The 24,902-nt window shown below is 39.1% G+C and overlaps 1 protein-coding gene across 2 annotated transcripts in view; it reads right to left on the bottom strand.

The window, feature by feature from the left end:
- CCDC88A (coiled-coil domain containing 88A) overlaps window positions 1-24,902 on the bottom strand; it is a 99,284-nt gene that overhangs the window by 36,751 nt on the left and 37,631 nt on the right. For both annotated transcript variants that reach the window (XM_063123821.1, XM_063123820.1), the window contains exons 9-18: window positions 18,377-18,458; window positions 16,937-17,095; window positions 15,535-15,681; window positions 14,466-14,610; window positions 12,607-12,791; window positions 11,602-11,739; window positions 9,533-10,603; window positions 7,880-8,007; window positions 4,454-4,595; window positions 964-1,140 (exon numbers count right to left, since the gene is read on the bottom strand). In XM_063123821.1, coding sequence (XP_062979891.1) covers window positions 964-1,140; window positions 4,454-4,595; window positions 7,880-8,007; window positions 9,533-10,603; window positions 11,602-11,739; window positions 12,607-12,791; window positions 14,466-14,610; window positions 15,535-15,681; window positions 16,937-17,095; window positions 18,377-18,458 — 2,374 coding nt within the window. The remainder of the gene's footprint in view (window positions 1-963; window positions 1,141-4,453; window positions 4,596-7,879; window positions 8,008-9,532; window positions 10,604-11,601; window positions 11,740-12,606; window positions 12,792-14,465; window positions 14,611-15,534; window positions 15,682-16,936; window positions 17,096-18,376; window positions 18,459-24,902) is intronic.

Genomic DNA, 24,902 nt, shown 5'->3' with positions numbered 1-24,902 from the left:
CTTATGGAATAGCTCATTTGGGTAAGGCATACCTCCCCAAAAAAGTTTCTTCCCCATGCACAGTGCATCAAGCTGCAAAATGTGTTTTATACACGCAAACCTCTTCTGTAACAAATTTAGTCAAATCTGGAGACCAGCTGTGCTCAGACTGATGGAAAAGCATGTGCATAAAGCGTCTGGAAACTGTAATTAATAATGCAAATGGATGTCTACTTCCATGATGGGACTTCCCAGTCTTCATCTCTTCCTGGGAGGCCCCGCCCCCACCCCAAGCACCCCAAATTTGCTCAAGCAGGTCCCCCTACTCTCTGCAACAGATCTGGGTTGTCTGCAGAGGAGAGGGGGAAATCCATTCTGCTAGTGAGATGGAACTGCTGGCAGAACTGGACAACCCCCTGGTTGCCACTACTTTCACATATGAAAAGAAGCTTATGAGATGCCAAAATTATGGTTCAGAACGCAAAGCAAGGAGCAACTTTCAAGATGAATTTTACAAATCTTCAGTTGCTTAAAGCATATTCCACACAGGAAATCAGATTGCTTAAGACGTGTCTTGGCATTCAATACCACTGGCAACTGGTTTTTCACACCTGTTATTTACACGGTCTGTTGTGTAACAGCTGTGCATTACTCCCACAAAGAAGGGGAAACAGTGCCCCCAGTCCAAGGACTCTCACAAAGTATTCCTTGACTACAGAATAACCAAAGGAAGTGGGCATAATGCAGTTACAACGACAAGCACCCTTTAGCGTAACTTATTCCCAGATAAAAACAGTGATATTTATTCCCAAGAAAATATGTGTTCTTGGATTTATATTATTAGATCAGCCTGTCAGTATTATAGGCTGATCTAATACCATATATAGTATTCTTAATACATGATGCATCAGAATGTGGCTGAATATTTCGTAGAGTTTGACAATTTAATTAAAAGCTATTCAAATATCCCCAAGTGTTACTCACATTTCTCTCAACTTCAATTAATCTATCTTTAACCTTCAGAAGTTCTCTAGTAGTTTCCTGACTCTCTCTTTCCCATTTATTGACAGATTGACTTTCTTCACCACTTCTTGAAGAACAATTCTGTACCATTTTCTCCTCCTCTTGTCTTTGCTTAAGGGCTTCATAATTCTTTTTCACCTAAAGATCAATTAATTCAGTTTCAGATATGTAAAACACAATTCTAGTCACCCCACCCCACCCCACCCAGTTTAGTCCCCATGGGCTACAACCTTAAACACACTTACTAGGGAGTAAGCTCCACTGAATATAATAGAATTTACTTCAGAGGAAACATGAATAGGATTGAACTGCTAATTCATTACTTATCATAAAGGCTTTATACAATCCTATACTCACTTACCTGGATGGGAGCCCCATTGAACTCAGTGAGATTTACATCTGAGTAGACATATAGGATTGTGCTGTTAACCAGTTACAAAGAATAGTCTTACATCCTGATAAAACATTTAGATGATTCCCCTCCCCCCACCCCGACATCTACAAATTAACACTGAAACTACTGGAAATAATGAGAATAGCATGGTGCAAAATTGGGACTAACATAGGGTGACAATTCATCATGCCCTTGGAAATTAGCTATGGGGTTCTGAAGGGTACCATTCTGTTCCCAGTGTTGTTCAATATCTATATGAGGCTGCTGGGAGAAGCCGTTAGGGGATTTGGAGCCAAGTGGCACCAGTATGTTGATGACACAAAGTTCTATCTCTCTGCGACATCTGAATTGGGTGAGGCTGTGCAAGTCCTGGATCAGTGCCTAGGCTCATTAATGGGATGGATGAGGACTAATAAAGCTGAATTCTGGTGAGAGGTTCCTGAGTTCAGGAGTCAGGCTCATTGCCTGTTCTGGATGGGGTTGCGCTCCCTTTGAAAGGTCAGGTTTGTAGACTGGGGGTACTTCTTGATCCATAGCGGCTTGGAGTGTCTTTTACCAGCTCTGACTGGCATGGCATCTCCTGGACAGGGATAGCTTGGCCACAGTGATACAGGCACTAGAAACCTCAAGACTGGATTACTGAAATGAGATCTCTGTGGGGCTGCCCTTAAGGTTAGTCCAGAAGCTGGAGCTAGTGCAAACTGCAGCAGGTCAGCTGTTGTCAGGAGCTGCTCTTTTTCAGCATCCAACTACTTTGCTGAGGGAACTGCACTGGCTAACTATTCGTTACTGGGCCAGATTCAAAGTTTTGGAACAAGTGTATAAAGCCGTAAACAACTTGGGACCAGGATATTTGAGAGTGCCTTCTCAATTTGCCCAGTCACTGAAGTCATCAGATGGCATGCTCCTAGTGGTTCTGCATGGACTTGTGGTCCAACTGGAATCCACCCAGAAAAGAGACTTCACTGTGTTGGCCCTCTTTCTGTGGAACTCCCTGCCTCTAGAGTCAGGCAGGCACTAGCACTGTGTTGTTTTTGGCGCCTCTTGAAACATCTTTATTTGGAGAAGCCTTCCTTAATTGACCAGCCACAGTTTTAATGGTATTCATTTTTAAAAACTTTTAATATGGTGTTTTGTTTTTATCTTTTATTGTTCGCTGCTCTGGAACCTATTTAGATGTGGAGCATTATATAAACGTTTGAAATAAGTAAACAAACAAACATTAATTCCACTACCATCTGTTAGTGTGGAGATTTCGGGACATTTCAGTACTATCACTGTTTGTTTTCAGCTTAAAATGTCAGTTTTAAATATATACAAAATACATCCAAGGGAACTAGAGAAAGAGGTCAGATCACATGTGAACATTACATCGTAGAGCACATATACCTTGCTGACACAGCCTTACACTCAACGCAATCCCTCTTTTGTCTGGAATATGACCTGGCCCACACAACACGACAGCCCACCATGGGTGATCAGCCACAGTGGGTTGCCATGTCATGGAAACCTGGCACAGTTTCTGTAGGGTGGCTTATTTTAGGCTTGATCATATCCATGGTGGCTTGTTGTGTGGTCTGAATCTATGAGGTTGGTTTTATTGTGGGTTGATGGGAATGGCTAGAGAGCCGCTTGGCCAGAGTTCCAAAAAACTCCTGCTGCTCCTTGCAATCTCGCTTGTGTTATTGCCATCCCTCCCTCTGCCCCATGACCCTAAAGATCGTGAAGAAAGGGCAACGGAGAGTGTTGCAAATGCATCCGCAATGGCCCTGCTCAAGTGCATGGGAGCAAATGACAGCTGCCTTTACATTTGCACATTTTCCCTTCTCCGTTCACTGCTCTGCCTTCAGATTTGCACAATTTCCCCCCTCAGTATAAGTGCTTTGCCACGACGGTTGTGTATGTTTAGTGATTCCACTCACTGTTCTCTAAACCATATCAAGATGTCACAGCTAGCAATGGAGGGAAGCAAGAAGCAGTCTTATCCATACGGTGGCTTAGCGTGATGTGCAAACCCGCCCTATGTCTTGACTCTGCCAAAGACTCAACTCTGTGTCTGCATGTGATTATGACTTATGTCTTAAATACTTCTGCATTGTTGTCTTCTCCCTATGAAGAACTACAAAGGTAATGTTAAGTTAACAAGCTAAATATTAACAGGCTAAATGGCCCAACTTAGGTCATGATGAATTCCTATAAAGCTGGGGAAAGGGGAGGGTGAATATTTCCCCCTCTCCCACATTCCCCAACTGTTTGAATCCCAGCAGGATTCACATCCAATCTTGGATCCCCACCGGGGGAAGAACAATAGGGAAGAAGTAGTTTGAGTAGGGAAGTACAGTTTGTGGAAGGGTTCAGCACCTCCTCCCTCCTGCTCCAACTGGGGTTTGGCAGCGACCCAATTCAGACACATTGGTCTGCTGCTGTCTAGCCTGTAAGCCGATCACAGGGATGGCTTTTTTCAACAGCCCTTTGTCTGACTACTTGCCCTCCCAGCAGCTATTTGCTGAAATGTTTGCCATTAAATGCAAAAATTAGCGAAGCCATATGCTGCAGACTCTAAACATAAACTGATCAGCACTTTAATTATTGTTTGCAAAAAAGTAAGATCTGCTAAAGCAGGAAGGCATCATGTTTTTTCTGTAAGGAAAATGGCAGTGAATTATTTTTAAACCAATACCCTTCACAGACTCACATGAAAATATTATCAATATGCATTTTTCTTTGCTATGAGGAAGACTATGATTTTACAATTTATTTGATTTTCTAAGCCAGCAGTAATAATAATAATAATAATAATAAATAATAATAATAATAATAATAATAATAATAATAATAATAATAAATTTATTTCTTGCCTGACTCTCCACTTTGATCGAGGTGGGGAACAACAATAAACGATAACTTTCTTGATCATAAGAACAGACTTTGTATTTTAAACAGGTTCACAGCTTTTACAAAATTTTTAGATTGAGATATTTTATTTCAGTTATACACATGAAAATTAAGTTTAAATTTTATGACCTAAAATAAAGGTAGGAAAACTATTTTCCTTACTGTTTTAAGTTCCTGTCGCAGCTGTTGGTTTAAATTTGTGGATTCTTCTAGTCGAGCTTCCAAAGCAGCTATTTTTTCTTCTTTTATTTCAAGTGACTTCTTCAGTGTGGACTCCAACCTTGACTCCAACAGTTTATACTTGCTATTTAATAAAATAATTACAATGGTTTCAAGAACAAAACAAAACAGATCACCTTAAATATGCAATATACAAACTTTATCTAGGCTTAGTATATTTGAAAGGTGCTAGGTTGGTGGTTTTCCAAGTAATCTGTTTGTGCTACACAATTCATCCCACATTCTGCTATTTTCATTTCCTGATGTTTGGTGCAAAATCTGTTACCGTATTAAATTGGACTAGAGAGAAAAGATGTGCTCTTCCTGGGTATAGACATGTCTCAATTACATTAACATTATTGTTCACTTGACAATATTTTTAATGCTGTCTGCTAATTTCTTTTTAAAAATCTAGATCTGGATATTATGCCATCTTGGAGGCTGCTACCACATTATTCTGAGCTCTAAGATCATGGCCTGACCTTCCCCTCGCCTTCCCATCAAATTTATTTTGTGAGTGGGGAGGAGGGAGAGAGAGAGAGAGAGAGTGACAGGAAGGGACAAACTAAAATAGGTCTCCAGTGCTGGTGTCTGTTCATCTTTACAGAACTGGAAGACGAATTCAATTATATCAGTACACAAACAATCCAGGATGTAAATAGATTGACTTGCTAGGGAGCAGTCTTCATTTTGGCTGCATTCCAAAACTGCTTGATTACAATCTTCTATTAAGAACCTGGAGAGCACAGCCCTGCAGTTACCATCTCATGCTTGTTCAAAACGTAACAGTAGAAAATAGAAGGAATAAACGATCATGCAGGTGCATGAGTATTTCTTGTATATACTCACAATGTGTGAACCCAGCACCCAACACAGCTGCTATTTCAGAACTGGTACTTCCTTTCTTTTGTGTAACAAACATACACATTTTCCATTTTGCTTTCAGAGTTATAGTGGAAAATTACAGATTCTCTAATTTCCAAACAAGTCATATCTGCATCCGACTTTTCCAAGTTTCACATATGTCTTCTGAATATCTGACTGTGGGAATTTTTTGTACATATTTAAATAACTATGGTGTAGTGCCAAGGAAGCAAGACGTAACTCTGGATCATATTTATGGAAATGTTTCACTCTACTCTTCCCCATGTTCCAGGGGGCACTCAGTGGAAAAAGGTCAGGAGGCAGGATGACAGAAGGTCATCAAGCAGATTGAACGTGCATCCGTGCAGGCACAGACCTGTGGAAACTCACATGTAGATATGGCCCAGCCATAGCAAAGTTAGGTAAGAGGACAGAGAGTTATCATGACACCACCCATTCTATATGACCACTGTCCATTCCAAGAATCAAGCCCTCTGAGTCAGAAGGCAATTTGGCCTCCCACATTCTCCTGCCATATTGATGATTGATGACCAGATTAAGTAAAATACTAAAAAAAAGAAAGCAGATAGCTTCATTTCATGCAAACAATATTCTTAAACATCCTTTTAACTAAAAATCTTTATGAAATTATGTAGATCACAGACTAGAAGAAAAGGAATTACCCAAGTCATTTTCTCTATTAACATGAGGCCCAGGTATTAGGTCACAGAAGCTTTACAACTACTTTGTTAAAATTAAATTAACAAAATGGTAGTGGAAAAGGTAAACAAATGGAAAATTTGCTATCATGGATGTGGCACAAAGGAGAGGGAAGACAAACATAAGACAGTGCAAGTGTATGCTTAACTCAGCCCAGCTTTAGAAAAGATTCATGTAATATGGAACAGGAATATTTTCTGGTTTCAAGGCAACACACCATGTGTCCTTAACTATTATGAATGCTCATACAATGCTTATTCTGTTTACTAGAAGCAGTGTGCTGGCGCCTGCTCCTCATTTAAGTGCCCATTTGCTCCCACTTGCCTCCTCCCTTCGTGCAAGAGTAAAACAACCAGAAATGGAAAGCTTCACATGACGTCTGAACCCAGGCTCATTTGTTTCTCTCAAACAGACTTGTCCGCCCACATTCAAGCAGGAGTTTGTTGTTGACTTATGAATCCTAGGTTGTTTGGAAGCCACAAACCAGGAACACAGATTTGATTTTGGACAGCTCACAAAGCTTTCCATTTCTGGTCTGTTTTACCCCTTTGCACAAATCAGCAGTGAACATTCACATGTTAAACCAGGATAAGACAGCTATTCTGGCTTGTTATGTGTGAACACAACCACTGTATAATCCTAGACACAAATACTTCAGTACATATTGATATATCTGACATACGTAGAAGATTGCAAATCCCCCTATCCATCCATCCATTTTCTCATTTCCACTTAATCCCACTTCTCATTCCCCTAATTCCATTTAAACATTAGGAAACTTTTTTCTACACAATGTAATTACATTTTGAAAAAATGTAGACACCCCAAATCCATGGAAACCTATCACCCTAACAAAACAAAAATATTCCTCCTTTATTCAACCCACGCAGTCAACTCTAGACACACACACACACCTGAACATATAAATTCCTAATCCCATCTGTTATCTCATTGCCACCGAAATTGCTTTTCCCACCTAATAATTCCACCCCTCCCATGGGCACCAAACAACTAGAGTACTTAAGCAGTTGCCAGGAGCTAACAATGGAAAACTCAGTTGAACTAAACCTCAAAGCTGGGGATGACGACATTTTAAAAGTAAAACTACTGATATTCTCCTTGAGGACCTCATACTACCCCAACTGAAAATAAAACAAAATACATAAAATTATGAAGCTGGCAACCTCTTGAGCTGAAAGGTTGTGAATTTGCCACCATCATTATGTCAATCACTGCTAATGACAGACTAGAGTACTAGCCATTATTTTCAATTGACTGGTATGCTGACAGGAGGGCTGGTCCAGAAGCTGTTTTTCTTAACACGCATTTTCCCCGATTTTACAAGGAACAGGATAAAACATACTACCAACTAAAGGAAACAGATGTTTGTATGCTATTAGCTTTATATTGGCAGATGCAATACGCTAAAGAGAGCCAAAAACACTTACAGAGAGACTGATCATGTTTCCTTGTCTAATGTCTTATATGAAAACAGTTTATTTTTCTGCTGTTAAGCTTAGGAATCTATTATAGAAGAAAATGGTAAATCCTATATTTTAAAGGAATATAGTTTAGGAGGCATGCCCCTCACCGTAACTGTAGAAATACTGCAAGGATTCCTCTAATACAGTATGAAAAACCTGAAGTGGAGTGTGGAAGAAGTGTACATTGCACCAGCTGTTCAAGGTTCATTCAACATGATGTCCTGTGAAAAACAGCTGGTGCAAAAATTCAACAAAGAACTGCGTGCAAGTCATTCCGAAGAAGTCTTGCATATAAGTATACCTGTCATCAGTACTCTGCTCATCATGCAAGAGGCGCTCCTTATTTAATCCTATCTTTTCAAGTTCATGTGTAAGCTTTTCTAAATCATTATTCATCTGCTGAGTCTTCAGTTTTTCATTCACCAAATCCTGAAAGAAAGATGCATGGAACATACTAAATTAGGGGCATAGTTTTAGAGAGAAGAAAGCAGTTTTGAGGGAGGTTTCCCTTTATATTCTGCCTTTCCACAAACAATGGTGCCCAAGGTAGCTACTAATAATAAAATCAAGAATTTAAAAAACTTAATTACAACATAAAACGCATAAATTAAAACACACAATTTACAACGAAAGACATAGACAATACTCAGCTCATTAAAAAACCCTTCAGCAGAGATCAGTTTGCACGCCAAAGGCGAGTCTGAATAAACACACCTCTGCCTGACAGTGGAAGAACAACAAGGAGGGAGCAACCTAGCCTGGATGGGGCCACAAGAAGGCCCTCCCTCATGTCCCCACCAAATGGGACTAAAGAGAAGGGCCTTCCCAGAACATCTTAAAAACTAAGAAGGCTCATAGGGGAGAATGTGGTCTTCCAGATAGCCTGGTCCCAAGTCACATAGGACTTCACAAGTCATAACCAGCACTTTGAATTGTGCCTGGCAACAAACAAGGAGCCAGTAAAGTTGTTGTAACAAGTGAGTTACACACTATGTTGTTCACACATTTATACCCTAAAAAGTCTTACTTTACTGAATGACTGATTGGGAGTCAATCAATCAATAAAACAAAATCTGAATTTATTTTATATGCTTGACTCCTTTATTTCTGCTGGTCATTTCATATGTATTGGGTTGTATCCAATGGTCGCTCTGCCTTAGCGGAAAACACTTTCACTCGCAACATCAGGGCACATAAGTCTTCACTGAACACCCCCTCTGTACCATATCCTATTCTGTTTCAGAGGGTCCCACAACCCTCAGGAACAGCTCTATACCTGTGTGTGCCGGGGGGGGGGGGAGTAAGTTGTTGGGAGAGACTGGAAAAAAGCAGAAGTGCATTTTGCTAAGACAAAGTCACTATTGATACAACAAGGTAGCTTTAACACTCATCAGATATGATCCTGAAATAATATAGCCTTGAATTATTACAAAGGTTGCTTCCACACTACTCTTTTTCACTGGAATTGCCATCCCTTCTTCCATCATTTTTTGTGGAGAATCCTATGACATTGCCAAACGATGCATTCCAGAGTTTTCTGTGTTGTACTTGGGGATGGATGAACGCCAGTTTCACTTTGTAAAAGGTTTGCATTTTTCCAAGCACAACCCATTTCTTCAGCAGTCTGAATTTGCCAAATACAGAGAAGTGCGAAAACCAAAGAATAATTGCATTCCAGGTCACGTTATAATTCAGGAAGTGAAAATTAAGCCAACTGCATTAAAAACGGAACAAAACAATCTCACTCCCCTGGGAGGACACTCTCGAGCAGGTTTGGGCAGGGAGGCACAGGGTGTGACAGGGGAGAGGAGAAAGTCCCAACATGCAAGCATACATTCAGTAGCACAATGCTGAATTTCATCCTATATTATTGTATGAAATGGACATATTATCTATAGATTTCAGCTGAATTACTAGTTATAATAATAGCATATTATGCAATAGGGAACATTACCTCTCGCAACGTGACAAGCGTTTTCTTGTCAATTGTAGCTCTTTTTACAAGCTCTTTATTTTCCTTTTCAATTTCCTTCAGTCGAACTGAAGCTTCTTTACATACACCGATTTCCTTAATGAGCGACTTGTTCTCATTTTCCAGGTGACCAATTTTTACATTATTTTCTTCTAATGTGCTATCCTTAATATCGGCTTGTTGTCGAAGCCTCTTGTTCTCCTTTTCTAGCTGTTTCTTATCTTTTTCCAGTTGAGACGTCTCTTGTTCCAACAGCTTATTCTCTTTCTCTAATTTTTCCAAGCGTTTACTAGAGATTTTGAGTTCTTCCAAATTTTTTTGTAGTGCTTGGTTTTCTGTCTCTAGGTCTTGTAGTTCACTTTCCAAATGCTGAATTTTTTTGTTGCTGTTTTCTAGGGCTTTCTGCAGCCTTTGGTTTTCAGTATCCAAACCCTGGTAACTCACTTCTAAACGTTCAGTCTTCTTAAAAGACGTTTTCATAAGCTCCAGACTCTTCTGAAGCTGTCCTTTCTCACTTTCCAGTTCTTTATTTTCTAGTTCCAACTGAGCTACCTTGATATTGTTACTCTTCAAAGATTCGACTGCTCTTCTGAGCTCTAAATTTTCTTCATCAAGTTGTGTATTCTCTTTTTCCAAGGACTCTAATTGAAAGCTGAGATTTTTCAGGCTATCTAAGGTCTTTTTCAGTTTTCTGTTTTCAACATCTAAACTGGCGCTCTCTTGTTCCAAAGCATCTAGTTTTTCACATGTAATCTTTAAGTTGGTAATCTTTTTCTGCAATAGTTCATTTTCTTTTTCAAGATGCTGAACTTCTTTCTCCAACTCATCTGCTCTTTCTCCCTTCTCTTTATAATGTTCTAACTCTTTTTTCATTTGCTTCTTTTCAAATTCTATCTTATTTAATTTACCGCTTGTCTCTTTGATAGATTCGTGAAGAATTTTATTTTCCTTTTCAATATCCTTTACTCTCGCTTCAGCACTGATTTGTGAACGCTGTCTGAGAGAAGCTACTGTTTGATTCAAATGCTCATTCTCCTGTTCCAGTATTTTAATCTAATTAATTGAAATAAGAAATGAAAATTTAAATCACTATCAGGCTTATTTTATATTAAGATACCAAGAGTCTTCCAAGGGTTAGATAAAAGGTACAACAATAATATGTATCTCTGAATTGTAAAACGGAGTCTTTGGTACATTGCAAAGCAATCACTGAACTCTCTCACCACATAGCCATTGAATACAAATTTTAGCCCACTTTCAGGATTGTAGGAGGCACTCCAGAATACAGGGAGTCTGGTCACATAGGGCTATCTTTGACAACAGTGCTGATTTTAGAGAGTTAGACTGTTGGCAAGTGAACCTCTTGGACTAAAGATCAGGAATATTTTTGTTACCCAAAGAATTGCAGCAGAAAGTTAAAACAAAGATCTGTCCCAGAGGAACTGCTTAATTAACGAGTTAGTCAGCACCAAGACTTCAAACCACCCTGGGTTATAGAGAAGGTCAACTCTTATAGACCTAGGACCTAGCTAGAGAGGAAAACCAGGCATGGACATGGTCTACCCACAAGATACTAGGACAATTTCAGAAATGAAAAGAAATTAAGGAAGGTGTACCACTGAAATGAAAATTGCATATGAAAACTGCAACAGGGAAAATGGGCCATGATTGCTATGGTATAGAATTGTACAGAATACAAAAACATAGGCTTGTATTCAAGGGTGTCCCTCTGCTGGGACTTTTGATTCAGCAGAATTCTGTGAGTGAAAAGGAGAGAAATGTGATTTTTAAAAAAATTCCTTCTTCCCTTGGCAGCCCCATGTCCTCCCTAAACCAGCTCCAGGGGACCTTGTGAACAGCACTGGAGGTGGCATGGGAAGCTGCAGTAGAAAGGGAAAATATCCAAAAATCACCCCCACCCATTTCCACTCAAGAAAGTTTCTACTGGATCAGAGAGCCTTCTGTCAGCAGAGGGACACAAGTGGATACAACCCATACTACTTACATTCTGAAATGTTAGTCTTGACCATCTAAACTAAGGTCTGTATTACCTGTCTCTCAGAGTTTTCTCTCAGAGTCTCAATTGTTTTTTCAAGCTGTGCTTTCTCTTTCATCAGATCTTTGCTGAGATTCTGACTGTTCTGAAGACTTTGCTTCTCTTCAACCAGTTCATTCTGAAGTCCTTCCAACTAGAAGGAAAAACAAAACAAAACAATTAATCAAATCTTACATTTGAGTGTACACAGACTCCTGAAAGTGGAGGTTTTATTATTTGTTCTTTTAATAAAACCTATATCAGAAATCATATAACAAGAGAAACCACAGATTAAGAACACCATACTGAAGTGCCGAGAATATTGAGTTTCAATACATTTATTTCTGCAGATTTATCTGGATGTTAATGAAAATACTGTTCTGCACAACTCCTGATACTGCAAGCATTACAAGAGTTTTCAAATGCTTTTGTTGAACATATCTCAAGGATTAAACTATCCCTTTGTATTAGAATTTATGCCATTAACTAAAGCATATATCCACAGCAGAAGTAGAATTAAGAGTGTTCGCCACAGTGAGCCTCAGGCTTCCATGCTTCTCTCCTATAGATGAGGATTTCGGAAGCTTTCACTTTTCTGTTTTTCATTTACAACAGCTTAGCATTCTGGTTGGATTCTAATCTAGTTAAGATTAACTCTGGTGCAGGGGTCTCCAACATTTTGGGCCCATTTAGCATTTTGAAAAAGTGCCCTGAGCATGAGCACAAATTTACTGCTGCGGGGAGACAATTATAAAAATGTATGTAAAAGGCAAACTGTTACATTTTCTTTATCTCAGAAACTGCTTGACAAACTAATTGGTAAATGAATTCCTCTGGCTAAAATCCCCCAATAAAGTATTAAACACAGATTCTCTGCAGCTGGAGAGTAGGACAGGGGAGGAAAATGAAGTTAGTGATTGAAAGCTTAGAGCAATTTTCATATATTCAGAAATCCTCCATTCGTGAATTATGCATCAGGATTTAACAACTTCTTAATTTAAAAATATGTAACAATAGATACCTTTTTACTTAGTCTTTGGTTTTCCTTTTCCATTTTCAATATTTTTGAATTACTTCCTTCTGCAGATCCCACCACATTTTGTAGTTCTTCTACTGTCTTTAACAAACTTTGGTTTTCCATTTCTAGTTTCAATAACCGACTTGACGTCAGTTCATTCACTTCATGACCAAGTGACTTTCGTGGCACTGTCGGATTAAAACACAAGAAAAAGGTAAAAGTTTCCCCATCCATAGTCTGCCATTTTTTTTCTAATTTAGAATTTCTAATTCTAATTTAGAATTAACATGAGTACTATGAATCGTATCAAAGAGGGCTAGACCAACATATTTCATCATGGTCCTACCACACACTACTGCAAACAAAAGATTGCAAGGCCTCAATTACTTTTAGTTCTTTCAGAAAAAGGATTATGACTACCAAAAAATCTAGAGGAATTGCTTTGACACATAGTTTGTCAAGTTCCAGAAATTCAGGATATTTAGCACTAATTGTGATGACCAAGAACAAAACCACGTTTTTTTGTCATGAGCACAGAAATATTTTCTGTCTAGAGACACAGTTACAGTAAATTATCTGCACAGATCTCAGATCACAAATATTAGTGATCTTAATGTAGAATGATCAACCTACTTCATACTCCAATCTTGAGGCTCAGAACTGCAAACAGACACAGAATCTAGAATTATTTAGCCAAAGAATATGTAAAGTTAATGTGACACTGCTCTTTGGAGGGAGACACATCAAAGTAAAGATTTATTTGTTGAGCAAGGGAAGAAAACAAACCAGCCCACCTGACATGAAGATTTGGTTACTCCTTCAGACATAAAGATTTGGTTGCCAAAAATGTATCGTAACAGACATAACTATTTTGGGCACTGAATCTCTTATTCATCTCAGATAAGGCAGAATTTCTGCTTTGCAAAGTTCAGAAAATTTATTTGGGAAAAATGCTGCAATAAACTGTTGCCACAGCATATGAAAACAGAGCTGACCATCATTGTTTGAAATGAAAAAACAAATGAGGGTAACAAAAACTGACTGTCTTCAAAATACGTATTTTTGTTAGAATTATTCCATATAAAGTAGCCTGGACAGGTCTAGACTGGGTTCAGACAATATGATAACCGATGGTGGTTTAAATAGACAATGGATGATTATTTAACTATGGGTTATCGTGTTGTGTGGAGAGAGTTTTTTTAATCAACCGTTGGTTATTTGGCTGAAATAACTAATGCAAATAACCAACGCTGTGCAGAGTTGGCTATTTAAACCATCACTGGTTATAATGTTGTGTGGAGGGCACAATTGGTTATTTCCTCGGCCACCATTGGTTATTTCTTCAGCCACAGAGTTGCAAGGCAAGAGCGGTCAAAGCAGTGGCTGCTGCTCTAGTTCAGCTGGCAGGACAGATTTTTGGCAGCAATGGCTGATGGGATAATAGCAGGAGGACTGAGGGGGAGAGCTGGGGAATGATTGAGTCAACTCAGCATGGACTAATAGTCAATTCAACGCTGATCCTAATCCACACCATGGTTGATTATTATCATGTTGTGTGGGGAGTACCCCCAAGATAAACAACTATACAATTGATTATTACCCCACCATTGACTATCGTGCTGTCTGAATGCAGCTCTACTGTTGAAGCCACATCAAAAGCCATGTCTAACCTAGCATGAGGTTGTTCACAGCAACCATTCAATGTCAATTCCATACTTGAAAAATATGCTAATGTGAATGGTCATACCCATGAATGAGTCAGGCCCCTCCAAGAACAGTTTGTAAATATCTGAATCATCTCACGGAATATGGTCAGCTGCCCATTTCCCATTTGAATAGCAAAGAAGTAATGCTTTATCTACCTTCACAAAGTTCAGATGATCTGTTTATCTGTTCAAGTTCCCAGCCCAAATGCAGCGATTCATCCATACTCTGTTTCTGAGCCATTTCTAGTGTCATATTTTCCTCCATAAGTTCCTCAATTTTCTTCCGATCCATATCACGTTCCTTAAACATTGTTTATATGAAACTTTTCTTTAAAACTTCCTCTCAAAGTACACACAGATTTCAGTAATCAAAGCTTTGCAAAACTGAATCTTCTAATCTGTTAGAGGATCTGGAGCTACTGTCAGCAGCACAAAATGATTTATTAAAACTTATTGCAATCTGATTATCAGATGTAAATAACTATCCTTGAAAATAATAAAATTGACCATTTTAATGATTTCAGTAAAGATGAATTTAGAGGGAGTGCCATAGCTTACTACTACATGTTTTTCATCCAAAAATGCTTAGGTTCAATCCCTGGAATTTCCAGGTAGGGATGGAAAAGATTTCTATCTGAATCCCCGGAGAACTGCTGACAGTACAGAGCTAGATGTACCAATGTTTTGACTTGATATAAAGGCAGGTTCCTAGGTTTCTGTTTGAAAAGAAGGCATTAATTTGAAATGCAAACATAAAGTCCAGATGAAAATTTGTTCATTTTCCCATCAAATCTTGTTTTGGAAAAGCATTTGACATCATATTATTCTATATGGAGAATTTTTTTATGCTTTATGTCCCATTTTTACCCAATAAAATATAGCTTAATTTTGGGGGAAAGGTGCTCCCAATTTGAAAAGCAGTCAGTTATAAAAGTAACTACAACAAAAAAACATAACTTGGCTCTACCAAAATTGTGAGCAACCTAGGCTCTATTCGAAGGCTCACATTAAATTCTGCAAGTGTAAAACAGGAATTCTGAAAATGTCAATGTTTAAAAATAAGTATATGCCACTTTTCTATTAAAAATATCGAAAGCAGCCTATAATGAAAGCCAGCCGATTCAAAGAATACATAAATAAAATTAGCAGAAGCCAGGTTAACAGATTCACAATAACAAGTTGTTTTTAAAACCTACACATCTGAGGTCTCATCCTGTATGCTCACCATCTCCATATCATGTAGTTTAGCCTTTAACTGTAGGTTCTCCTTTTCCAATTCATGTAATTTATCAGAACGGGCTCGGGTTCCCTCCAACTGATCTTCCAACATTGTCTTAGTTTCCAGCAGTACTTGATTATCTTCTTTTAGCTCCTACAAGAATCAGAAAGAAATACGAAACTGATGATCAACAGAACATAAGAGTGTCAATAGAACACTTTAAAAAACGGAATGCACTGAATAAAAATGTTAAGACAAAGCAGTGGCTATGTTTTATATAAAGCTTATCAACAGAACTGATTCTCAAAAAGCATGACAACATGAAATACTAGCTACATCATTTTGAATCTTGAGCTAAAACTGATATAACGTTCAGGCTTGGAACTGAACGCTTGCACAAGGGGACTTCTGCTTACGCAACAGACTTGCCCATCCTCTCCTTCCCACTACAGCCTCCTAAATTTGTTATGGGTGTGTCTGTCCCCCAATATCTGGGGAGCTGCAGGGGAAGAGGAAATCCATTCTGTCAGTGACCTCATCCCCACTGGACATCCTCAGAATCCACTTTGGAACCCATAGAAGTAGACTTTAAATTCAAGCACTAAATTCAAGCACTCAAGAGGCAGCTGGGCAGCCATCTGTCAGGGATGCTTTAGGGTGGATTCCTGCATTGAGCAAGGGGTTGGACTCGATGGCCTTGTAGGTCCCTTCCAACTCTGCTATTCTATGATTCTATGATTCTCAAATACAGTGCAGAAAGATAGGATTTGATGACAATGTCAAACAATATGTCCCTGCTGCAGTGTTGGAACTTATGGTCTGTTGCCATTGTCAGTCTGATGAATAACTTCTAGAGTAATTCCAACTTCTCCCAAGTGCGTTCAGCTATATTTTGTTTGGGTTTTTAAAGAATAATCCATAGCATTGCCAACTTTGGGTCATTCAAAAGGACAGCAGTAAGCACTTTTGATATGGGCAAGGACACGAAACTCTGTCCACTCTGGAGCATGTTGAGAGATCGCATTTAACGAAGTGAAGCAAACAGTTTCCTGAGTGAAGGATCCCTGCTGAGGTGTGCAAATACAAAACAGTCATCCTGTTCCAGACAACAGAGCTGATCATCAGATATTCCATATTAGCATTTAAGGGGATGATTACAGCTAAAGTGCTATTTAGTTAGGAATTTCTTAAGGTGAAAAGAAGATCTTCACAATGCTAAATGTATTCCTTTTTTTCTGTGTATATTTTTTAGACTTAGTAGATAGAGCAAGATCAGCAGAACCATATAATTCTCTGTCAAAAGCACCAAACTTGAACTCATTAAAAACAAAAACAAAACAAAACACCCTAACATGCTCTGTAAGACATTGGTATAACCTTTAACAAGTCTATTTAAATTTCAAGTCACCTCTACTCTAGCCTTGTAGAATTCGATATCGTGTAGCCTCTCTTTATATCGGCTGACTTCACTTTCAAGCTTGTCCACCCGGATTGCCTTCTCTCTGAGAGCATCAAGTTCATCCCGGTAGACCCTGGCAGAACGAGCGTCCGAAACCAAATTCATATTCTAGAGAAAGAAACAAAGTTGCATTTTTTTTTTTAGTATTTATGGAAACTTAAGATTGACAAAACACATTAACACAGGCTACACTAGGGCTATGTTTTCATGGAAGTTGGGGAAATTAATGCAGGGAGTCAAGATACTTAAGTTATTCAGAATGTATCAAAAGTAGTAAGAAGCAATGTAAGATCCCTTTAAGAAATCTTTCTTGCTGACCGCAACGTAATTGCATACCGTTCTAACCGTCTCCTCTGTAAAATCTGTGTATAGCAGTCATTTCTGAAAGTCTTATTTCAAATGTGTTTAGAGGATCTCCCCTTATCTCTACATTGCATTTCAGAAGCATCCATTTCCTTATTAACAACATAACAGACAATTAAGTTAATTATTTGATTATTCTAGTGTATTTATCTTCTGTCTTAGGCCATGGCTAGACCAGGCCTATATCCCAGGATTGTCCCGGGATCATCCCTGTGCATCCATATGACACACAGGGGATCCTGGGAGCAGGCAGGGACGACCCCTCCATTGGCCTGAGATAATCCTTAGGTCTAGCTAAGGCCTTACACTTATGCAAATGTGGTGAGCCTCCAGGTTACAATGTCCACTGTCAAGAAATACTTTTGTAAGCTGCCGTGAGAGCCTTTTTTGGCTGAATGGCGGCATAAATAAAGGAATTCTTTCCTCGATAAGAGAGATAACTGGGTTGTCTTCCCAGTTACATAAACATGCTTTGCTTCTGATAGAGGTTATCATGTCTGACTTTGTTCTATAAAATATGGAAAGACTATAGAAAGAACCCCTAATTCCTATTTACTATCCAGAGTGAAGTAGAGTAGTTGCAGTTATATAAAATATGGATACCTACAATAATGTCTTTCCTGGATCAATATTTCATTTAATTGTTTTATATTGCCTCTGTGTAGTTCAAATCTTTGGCCCACCAGAAATTACATTATAGTATAATACACATTACACTTGTTATAATACAGAGGCAAATGATAGGCGAAATGTAGGAAGTGATTTATATGTGGAGAGGAAAACTAGCACAGACCCTGTCAACTGACTCCTTTAAGTTGCATCCATGAGAAATAGCCCCTAAATAAATTTGGTTGGCGTAACTTCAATAATGTTAAAGAGACACTTCAGAAAGATTCTTTGGCTAACATTTAGTTGTAAACTTGCTAGTCCTTGTTTGGAGCATGTATCAATGATTAAACTGATAGACACAAACAGCTACACTTGATCTGAGCACACAGCCTGAGAAGTGATCTTGCATTTCCAAACCTCTTGCTGCAGTCTCTTGAATTCAATTTCAATTTGTTCCAGTTCTTGTTTACAATCCAGTAACTGTTCAGTCTTCTCCTCACTTAAAAATAAAGAGAATTAAAAACATAAAACTATTTTACATTCCAAAACAAAAACAACAGAACTGCATGAAATGATGCTCTTCATCGCTCACTCTAGGGTTAACTACACTTTACATACCTATATTATTATTATTTTAAAAGAAAGACAAAAGCTTCTGGAGGGGGCAATTGTGAGCAAGGAAGAGGTAAAGGAGTGCTTAACTCACCCCACTCTAAATGTGGCCCCTGGTCCCCTCCCAAGGTTCTTGCACTCCACTCACTAGGTCAGATACAATTTGAACCTGATATGGAAAATCTGCAGCAGGCTCACAGAGAATGCAGATTTTACAGATGGTTTAATTAGCTTCTCACTCAAAAGTTATAGACCTACAGTTTGAGAGGTGTTTTGGTTCACTAGTCACACTATGCATTATCTTTCTTAGAATCATGGAATAGTAAAGTTGGAAGGGGCCTATAAGGCCATCGAGTCCAAGCCACCACTCAATGCAGGTATCTATCTTAAAGCATATATGACAGATTTTGTGTCATCTGCAAATTTGATAAGCATTCTTGATGCTTCACCTTTCAGCTCTTTGGTCAATTCTCCCTGCAGGTTTGCAACCAGTTAATCAGAATTTGTCTAGCCTCGCTGTATCTTCCTTATGGATCCAGACTAGCTCTCTACCAGGAGTTCAAAGACTCTTTCAAAAGCAACACATTCCCCAGATTGAATCCTCCAGTGAAAGATACTACTTCTAAATTTCTGGCCTATAATCTGAGGGAATTAGAGATGATATAGTCTTTATTTCCATGTAATCAGAGGTTTCCCTTAATTCCTGCAGATCAAACCACAGATATAGAGGCTGATTAAAATGTTGGCAGCCCTAGACAAAAGTCACATTAATATACGCGTTCCTTTTACTGTCTGATCATCTACATGACAACAGCATGTAAAAAGAAAGTTCTCACCCACTGAAATTAATCTCCAAGAATGGATAAAGAAATATTCTCTTCCTATGCTCATGCCAGTTTTATTTATTTATTACATTTTTATACTGCCCGATAGCCGATTTTGATATTACATGATAAAGAATCCAGTTTTATTATCAACACTTGTAAAATAAAATTAGTATAAATTCCATCAAAATTAAAATGAAGTACGTACCAAACTATTCAAGATGAGGATAACACATTATCTAAACTGGGCATCACGTTCAAGATTTGAAAGTATATACATAGGTGTAACTTTCATAACAGAGGGTATGAAAGTTCCACAATACACAAGCACGTTTTATAATAAGTGTCCCTTAAACCAACTCTGTAGTTTTCATGAAACAAATATCACTGGAGCATTTTAAGAATCTTTGTTCATAACCTAGAGAGCAACGAGACACACTGACTGAGCTTGCACCACACGACAACTCACCATGGGCTACCAGCCATAGTGGGTTGTTATGTTGTCTGAACCCAGCATGTACTCTGCAGGGTCACTTAATTTTTGTGAATAAGCCACCCTGGGAATCCATGGTCATACCGGTTCTTGGTCGTCCCAGGAGAGTGATTTTATAATGGTTGCCGGAACAAGCTACAGAGCCACTTGGCAACATCAGCAAAAACAAACAAACCACCAAGTACGAACTGCTGGAGTGAGCACCCAATTGGCTTTGTTCTGTTTAGCTAGCCTCCAAGGTTTTGGTTTTTTTAGCTGTCTGGAATATTTGCAGAAATTTGAAGGCTGGGAAGTAAATGGAAGGGAAAATTGTGCACCTCCAGTAACTGCAAAAGGAGTAGTGAAAAGAGCAGCTGGAGATTCGAGGAAGTGTTAAAAAGAAGGGGGATGCTGAGAAATATCAGTTCAACACTTAAAACTGAAAGGATCACATTGCCAAGGGGGAGATAATCCCCCCCACCTTTCAGTGCACTTATTCCATTTGCCTTCTCCCCCCCCCCCACATTTTTAGTGCTTTTGAATTGTACTATTGGATCTCTTCTTTGAAACTATGCGAAAACTGGCCCATATGCAGCATCTTCCCATCAGTTTCCTTGTATGTCACCTATTCCATTTCAGCACCATGTGTGACAGCTGAAAGATATGAGGAAATTGACCAGGCAAGACTACACATGTCAGACAGGCAAAGTGCATTCTTGAAAAAGACTGATCCTTCTTCACCAAACAAATTATGAACACATCTGAATACTCCTGAGAAAAGAACGGAAAAAGGTGGTGGGCAAAAGGGGTAGCGATTGGATCAGGGAGGGGGGGTTGGGGTGAGGAGACAAAATGGGTTCTGTTGCAAGGCCAGGATGGGGGCAGGGGGTGGGAAGAACAAGCCACTGCAAGCCTGATTGTCTATCAGTGTACCATGGATTGTTCAGAGAATAATTAACCCACGGTGGCTTATTTGCAGAGTGACTGAACAAACCTGCACACACAATGTTGCATTCAGATTTCACACCATTGGAAGACTGCTCATGCAATGGGATTTTCTCACCACCTCCTCACCACTGCAGCTCCCCGCAAAGATCAGGGAACCCTCAGGAAATGGAAAGGGAGGGTGCCCCAAAAGCAGGCACTAGCAATTTGAATATGCTGGCCATGCCCAATTTTTCACAATAGTCTCTCCTCTCACTATACCTTCCAACGCCACATTCCAGGTCTTTCTTAGGGTTCCTTGGCCCTTAAAAGAGGCTTTTAGAGGTGTGCATGGGTTGCTTCAGGGAAGAAGGTGGCAGGAAAGCACCATTATATTTGTTTTATTTGTTCTCTACTTGATTTCTTGTTTTTCCTGATATCATAAAAGAGAAACCTTATCTAAGCTCATCCAAAATTAAGGGGTTAATGATTTAATATCTTCAAAAGCATTTACATCAGCAGAGAACCTATGGAGACAAAGCAAAGCAAGATTGCATAACCTCATTGAGTTGTATCTAGTGGTAGTTTTGCTTTAGTGGAAAGCACTTTCAGTACCATTAAGTCAAGGCACCTGATTTTTGCCAGCCAACCACCCACTTTAGGTCCCCTTCCACTGAAAAGTATCTCCCAAGAGCTGGAGATCTCTTCGTAACAGTGCACTGGAGTGGGGGAAGATCAACAAATATGGGATGCTCCAACTTCTATCAGCAAAAGCTTTTTCCACTAAGGCAAAGTAACCGTTGGAAACAACCCATTACAAACTTCATGTCAAGGGAGAGTAAGTTGCTCCTAGGGAATCAGAATTGCATCCCTCAGATTACTCTTTTCGAAGCAGCTGCACTCGTGATTTCTCACTTCTCCCATTTACAAAAGCCAATCATGTAGCCCTTCCTCTAATAGATGAATGTGAGCCACTACGGGCAAAGCAAGAAATTAAAAGGAAAGAGTATCATCCCCCATTGAGGCTGCAACACAAAAGCAGCAGGAGCTACAACTGTATGTTAGTATTAAAATCAATACCATCTTCAAAAAATATGTTACGGTCAAGTGATATAAATACAACTGCCTCACCCAGACATTCACTAACTATCAAGATTACAGGTTTAAATTATGAAGGAGCTAGAAGTAATGCAACTGTGAGGATGTTCAGAACATCTGAAATCAAATGTTTATGCAAAGGATTTTAATAATCCCATTTGAATCTGAAAAGCAATTATGGGAAGCTTCAGTCAAAATTCTTTAACATTCATTTTTAAGTAACACAAAATAGAGTATGTCAATGAAAATAGTGAGCAATTAAATTGTAGGGTACAATTACTGCAAAATATACATTTCTATACATCATACTGAAACTTGAGTTAATTAAAGGAACCATCTTAAATTGTGAAGGCCATTATATCAAAAGTATAAATATCTAGTCAATCTGAAGTAAAATATAATTTATAGTATATAGCTGATATCAATGATATCAGGGCTGCAACTGTATAATGCCCTTACTCAGAAGTAAGTCTCACTGAGTTTGATGGGAATTACTTCAGAGTAGCCATGCACAGGACTGTGCTATTAATCATTAAAATATATCTAGTTTTCAATGCCTAACTAAGAATGTTATTTGTAAATAAATCCAACATATTGCAAAAATGTTAAATGTTCTCATCATTGTGTACATTTCCAATTGCGTTCTTCAACTAAGTGTAAATGGGATTGTTTTTAATTGCACAGAATGCACCAGTGTTCACTGTTTAAGCTATTAACTGTCAGTCAAATTAATAACAGCAATTTGCATTAATTTTCTTAGTGCAGCTGTTTACAGAATTTCTTGAGCAGACTCATTTCAATAGACAAGTAATAATACAGTCATCAGAAAATGAGATCTGTTTCTTTTATTGTATTCCAATGCTCATGATAACTAAAATTTATTACTTTATGCACAGTGCTGGGGCGGAAAGGTAGTTGAATAGAGCTAACAATTAACTCTACCAGTTTTAGATGATTTAGTCAAAACTCTTGTAAGGAGCGTATTGTTCTTGATATTCATCCTAGGTACAGGTTATACTATAAATGCTCTTCCATCCTCTGCCTCAATATGTGATGAAGACTACTGGAGCCCACCCGACTATCACTGCTGCTGTCCAATGCAAGACCAATAATGAAACACATACCAATTAGACAAGGTGAAACCAATGAACTTATATGCATGACTGGATGGGTTATATGTACCATCATGCACCCAGCCAGGATTGTTCCATGTAGGTTCATGGTATACAATTAAGCCTTTGACCTGGGAGTTGGGGAAGAAGTCATTGGGGGCAGCCCCTAATTCATTCAGTGCTTAACTCAAGCAATACAGAATGTTTAGTCATAATACTGGAGGTCCAGTGTATGTTGCTGCTTCTGCTAGTGCATCTGCTGCATAGTAGGCACTATGATTGCTGAATTAGTCTTGGAAATGGTAACACGTGATAAAAACCCTCAGTATTTGTCTAGTGCTCAAAGCACTTCACATGTAGGTTTGCGGATAAGGATCACTGAGATTTCAGAGGGGGCCCTCAGGCAGAGAACAAGTAGCAATCTCATACCAATTCAAAGAGTTTGTGTCTGGGCTGCAATTTGAATGACAGATCTGCAGCTCATACTGCAAACAACGATTCTTTACCACCTATGAGATTTGGGTGCTAATATGTCATGAAGCTCACTGAAGCTCACTCAGACTATCACTGTTGCTGTCCAATGTTTCTTAGAAACCTTCACATACATGCCATAAAAAGTTCAAAGCCAGCACAGGACTTTGATAACCATGAGGTAAATATCCCAGCATAGGAGACAAAACCACTAAAAATATATGGATATGGCTGGGTTCCAGAACCCTCAGGAAATATACCATTGACATTCACATCGTTAATAGCCCACTGATTGGCGTATCATCAGGTTGACCTCAGGCTCTGGCATGAAAGCACACTTTCCCACAACTCAAGTGGCAAACATCCCTGCAGCATATGAAACACATGAGAAAATGAAGCAGGCAGCTAGACAATTAAACCACAGCTGTTGTGCAACTGCAGCTAAAATGGTTAGCTTAGTATATTACTTTTATGTATTGCTTCACACAACAAAGGAGGTCCAAAGCGATTTACAAAGAAATAATAAAAATGAACGAAACAAAATACAATCACCACTCATTTCTTCTAATAGACTGCCCTGATTTGGGGGGATGTGCCGTTAACTATACTTTCGTAGATTTTTCAAACACAAATCATTCTAAAAGAATAATAGTGTGTTAACAGTAAACAAACCTACCAGTACCACAGCACCTATAGAGAACCATTCTGTAGAATTGTGGGTGCAAAACAACCTGGATAACCTAGGCTATCCCCATCAGGAGCTGAGTCACCTTCTGCCAGCTACCATGTGTTTGCCACATATATTGCAAATAAACCATTCCTTTGGCAAAACTGTCACAATACTACTTGTCTGCAGAATCAAAACTTAGGGTACAAAACCCTCACCTTCAAACCCATCTTATTTTTATGGCTTAGTTTGAAATGCTGCCAGTCACAAATATATATATAATGCCTGTAAGAAAGGAAGCAACATGAGCAGAATGTCTACACACAAATAAGCAAGACAAGACTTAGAAGACAGCAGTGCTGAATCACACAGCAGCTTCCTCCTCACGCTCCACTAGTCTCCATTTTCCACATTCCCAATTGTATGAACTGACCACAACAGGAATCAACTGTTGAGTGAGGGAGGCCACCAGTGAGGGAGGAAGCAGCAGCCAGGCACCTCTCCATCGTGCCTGGGTCCAGCTCCAGCTGAGAGCCCCCTCCCTCCTGCTGCCAACTGCCAATTAACTGATGAACTTTGCAACTAAGATTGTAGTGCCTGAATTTGCTTTTTTTTTCCCCTCCTCCTCCTCCTCCTCCCTCCCAATCCTCTTTCCTTTTGTGTCATGTCTTTTAGACTGTAAGCCTGTGGGCAGGGGCTGTCAAGAAATACTTTTGTAAGCCGCCGTGAGAGCCTTTTTTGGCTGAATGGCGGCATAAAAATG

This window comes from Elgaria multicarinata, chromosome 4 (genome assembly GCF_023053635.1).
Source record: "Elgaria multicarinata webbii isolate HBS135686 ecotype San Diego chromosome 4, rElgMul1.1.pri, whole genome shotgun sequence".
Taxonomy (NCBI): Eukaryota; Metazoa; Chordata; class Lepidosauria; order Squamata; family Anguidae; genus Elgaria; species Elgaria multicarinata.
This window is presented reverse-complemented; position numbering and strand designations above follow the sequence as displayed.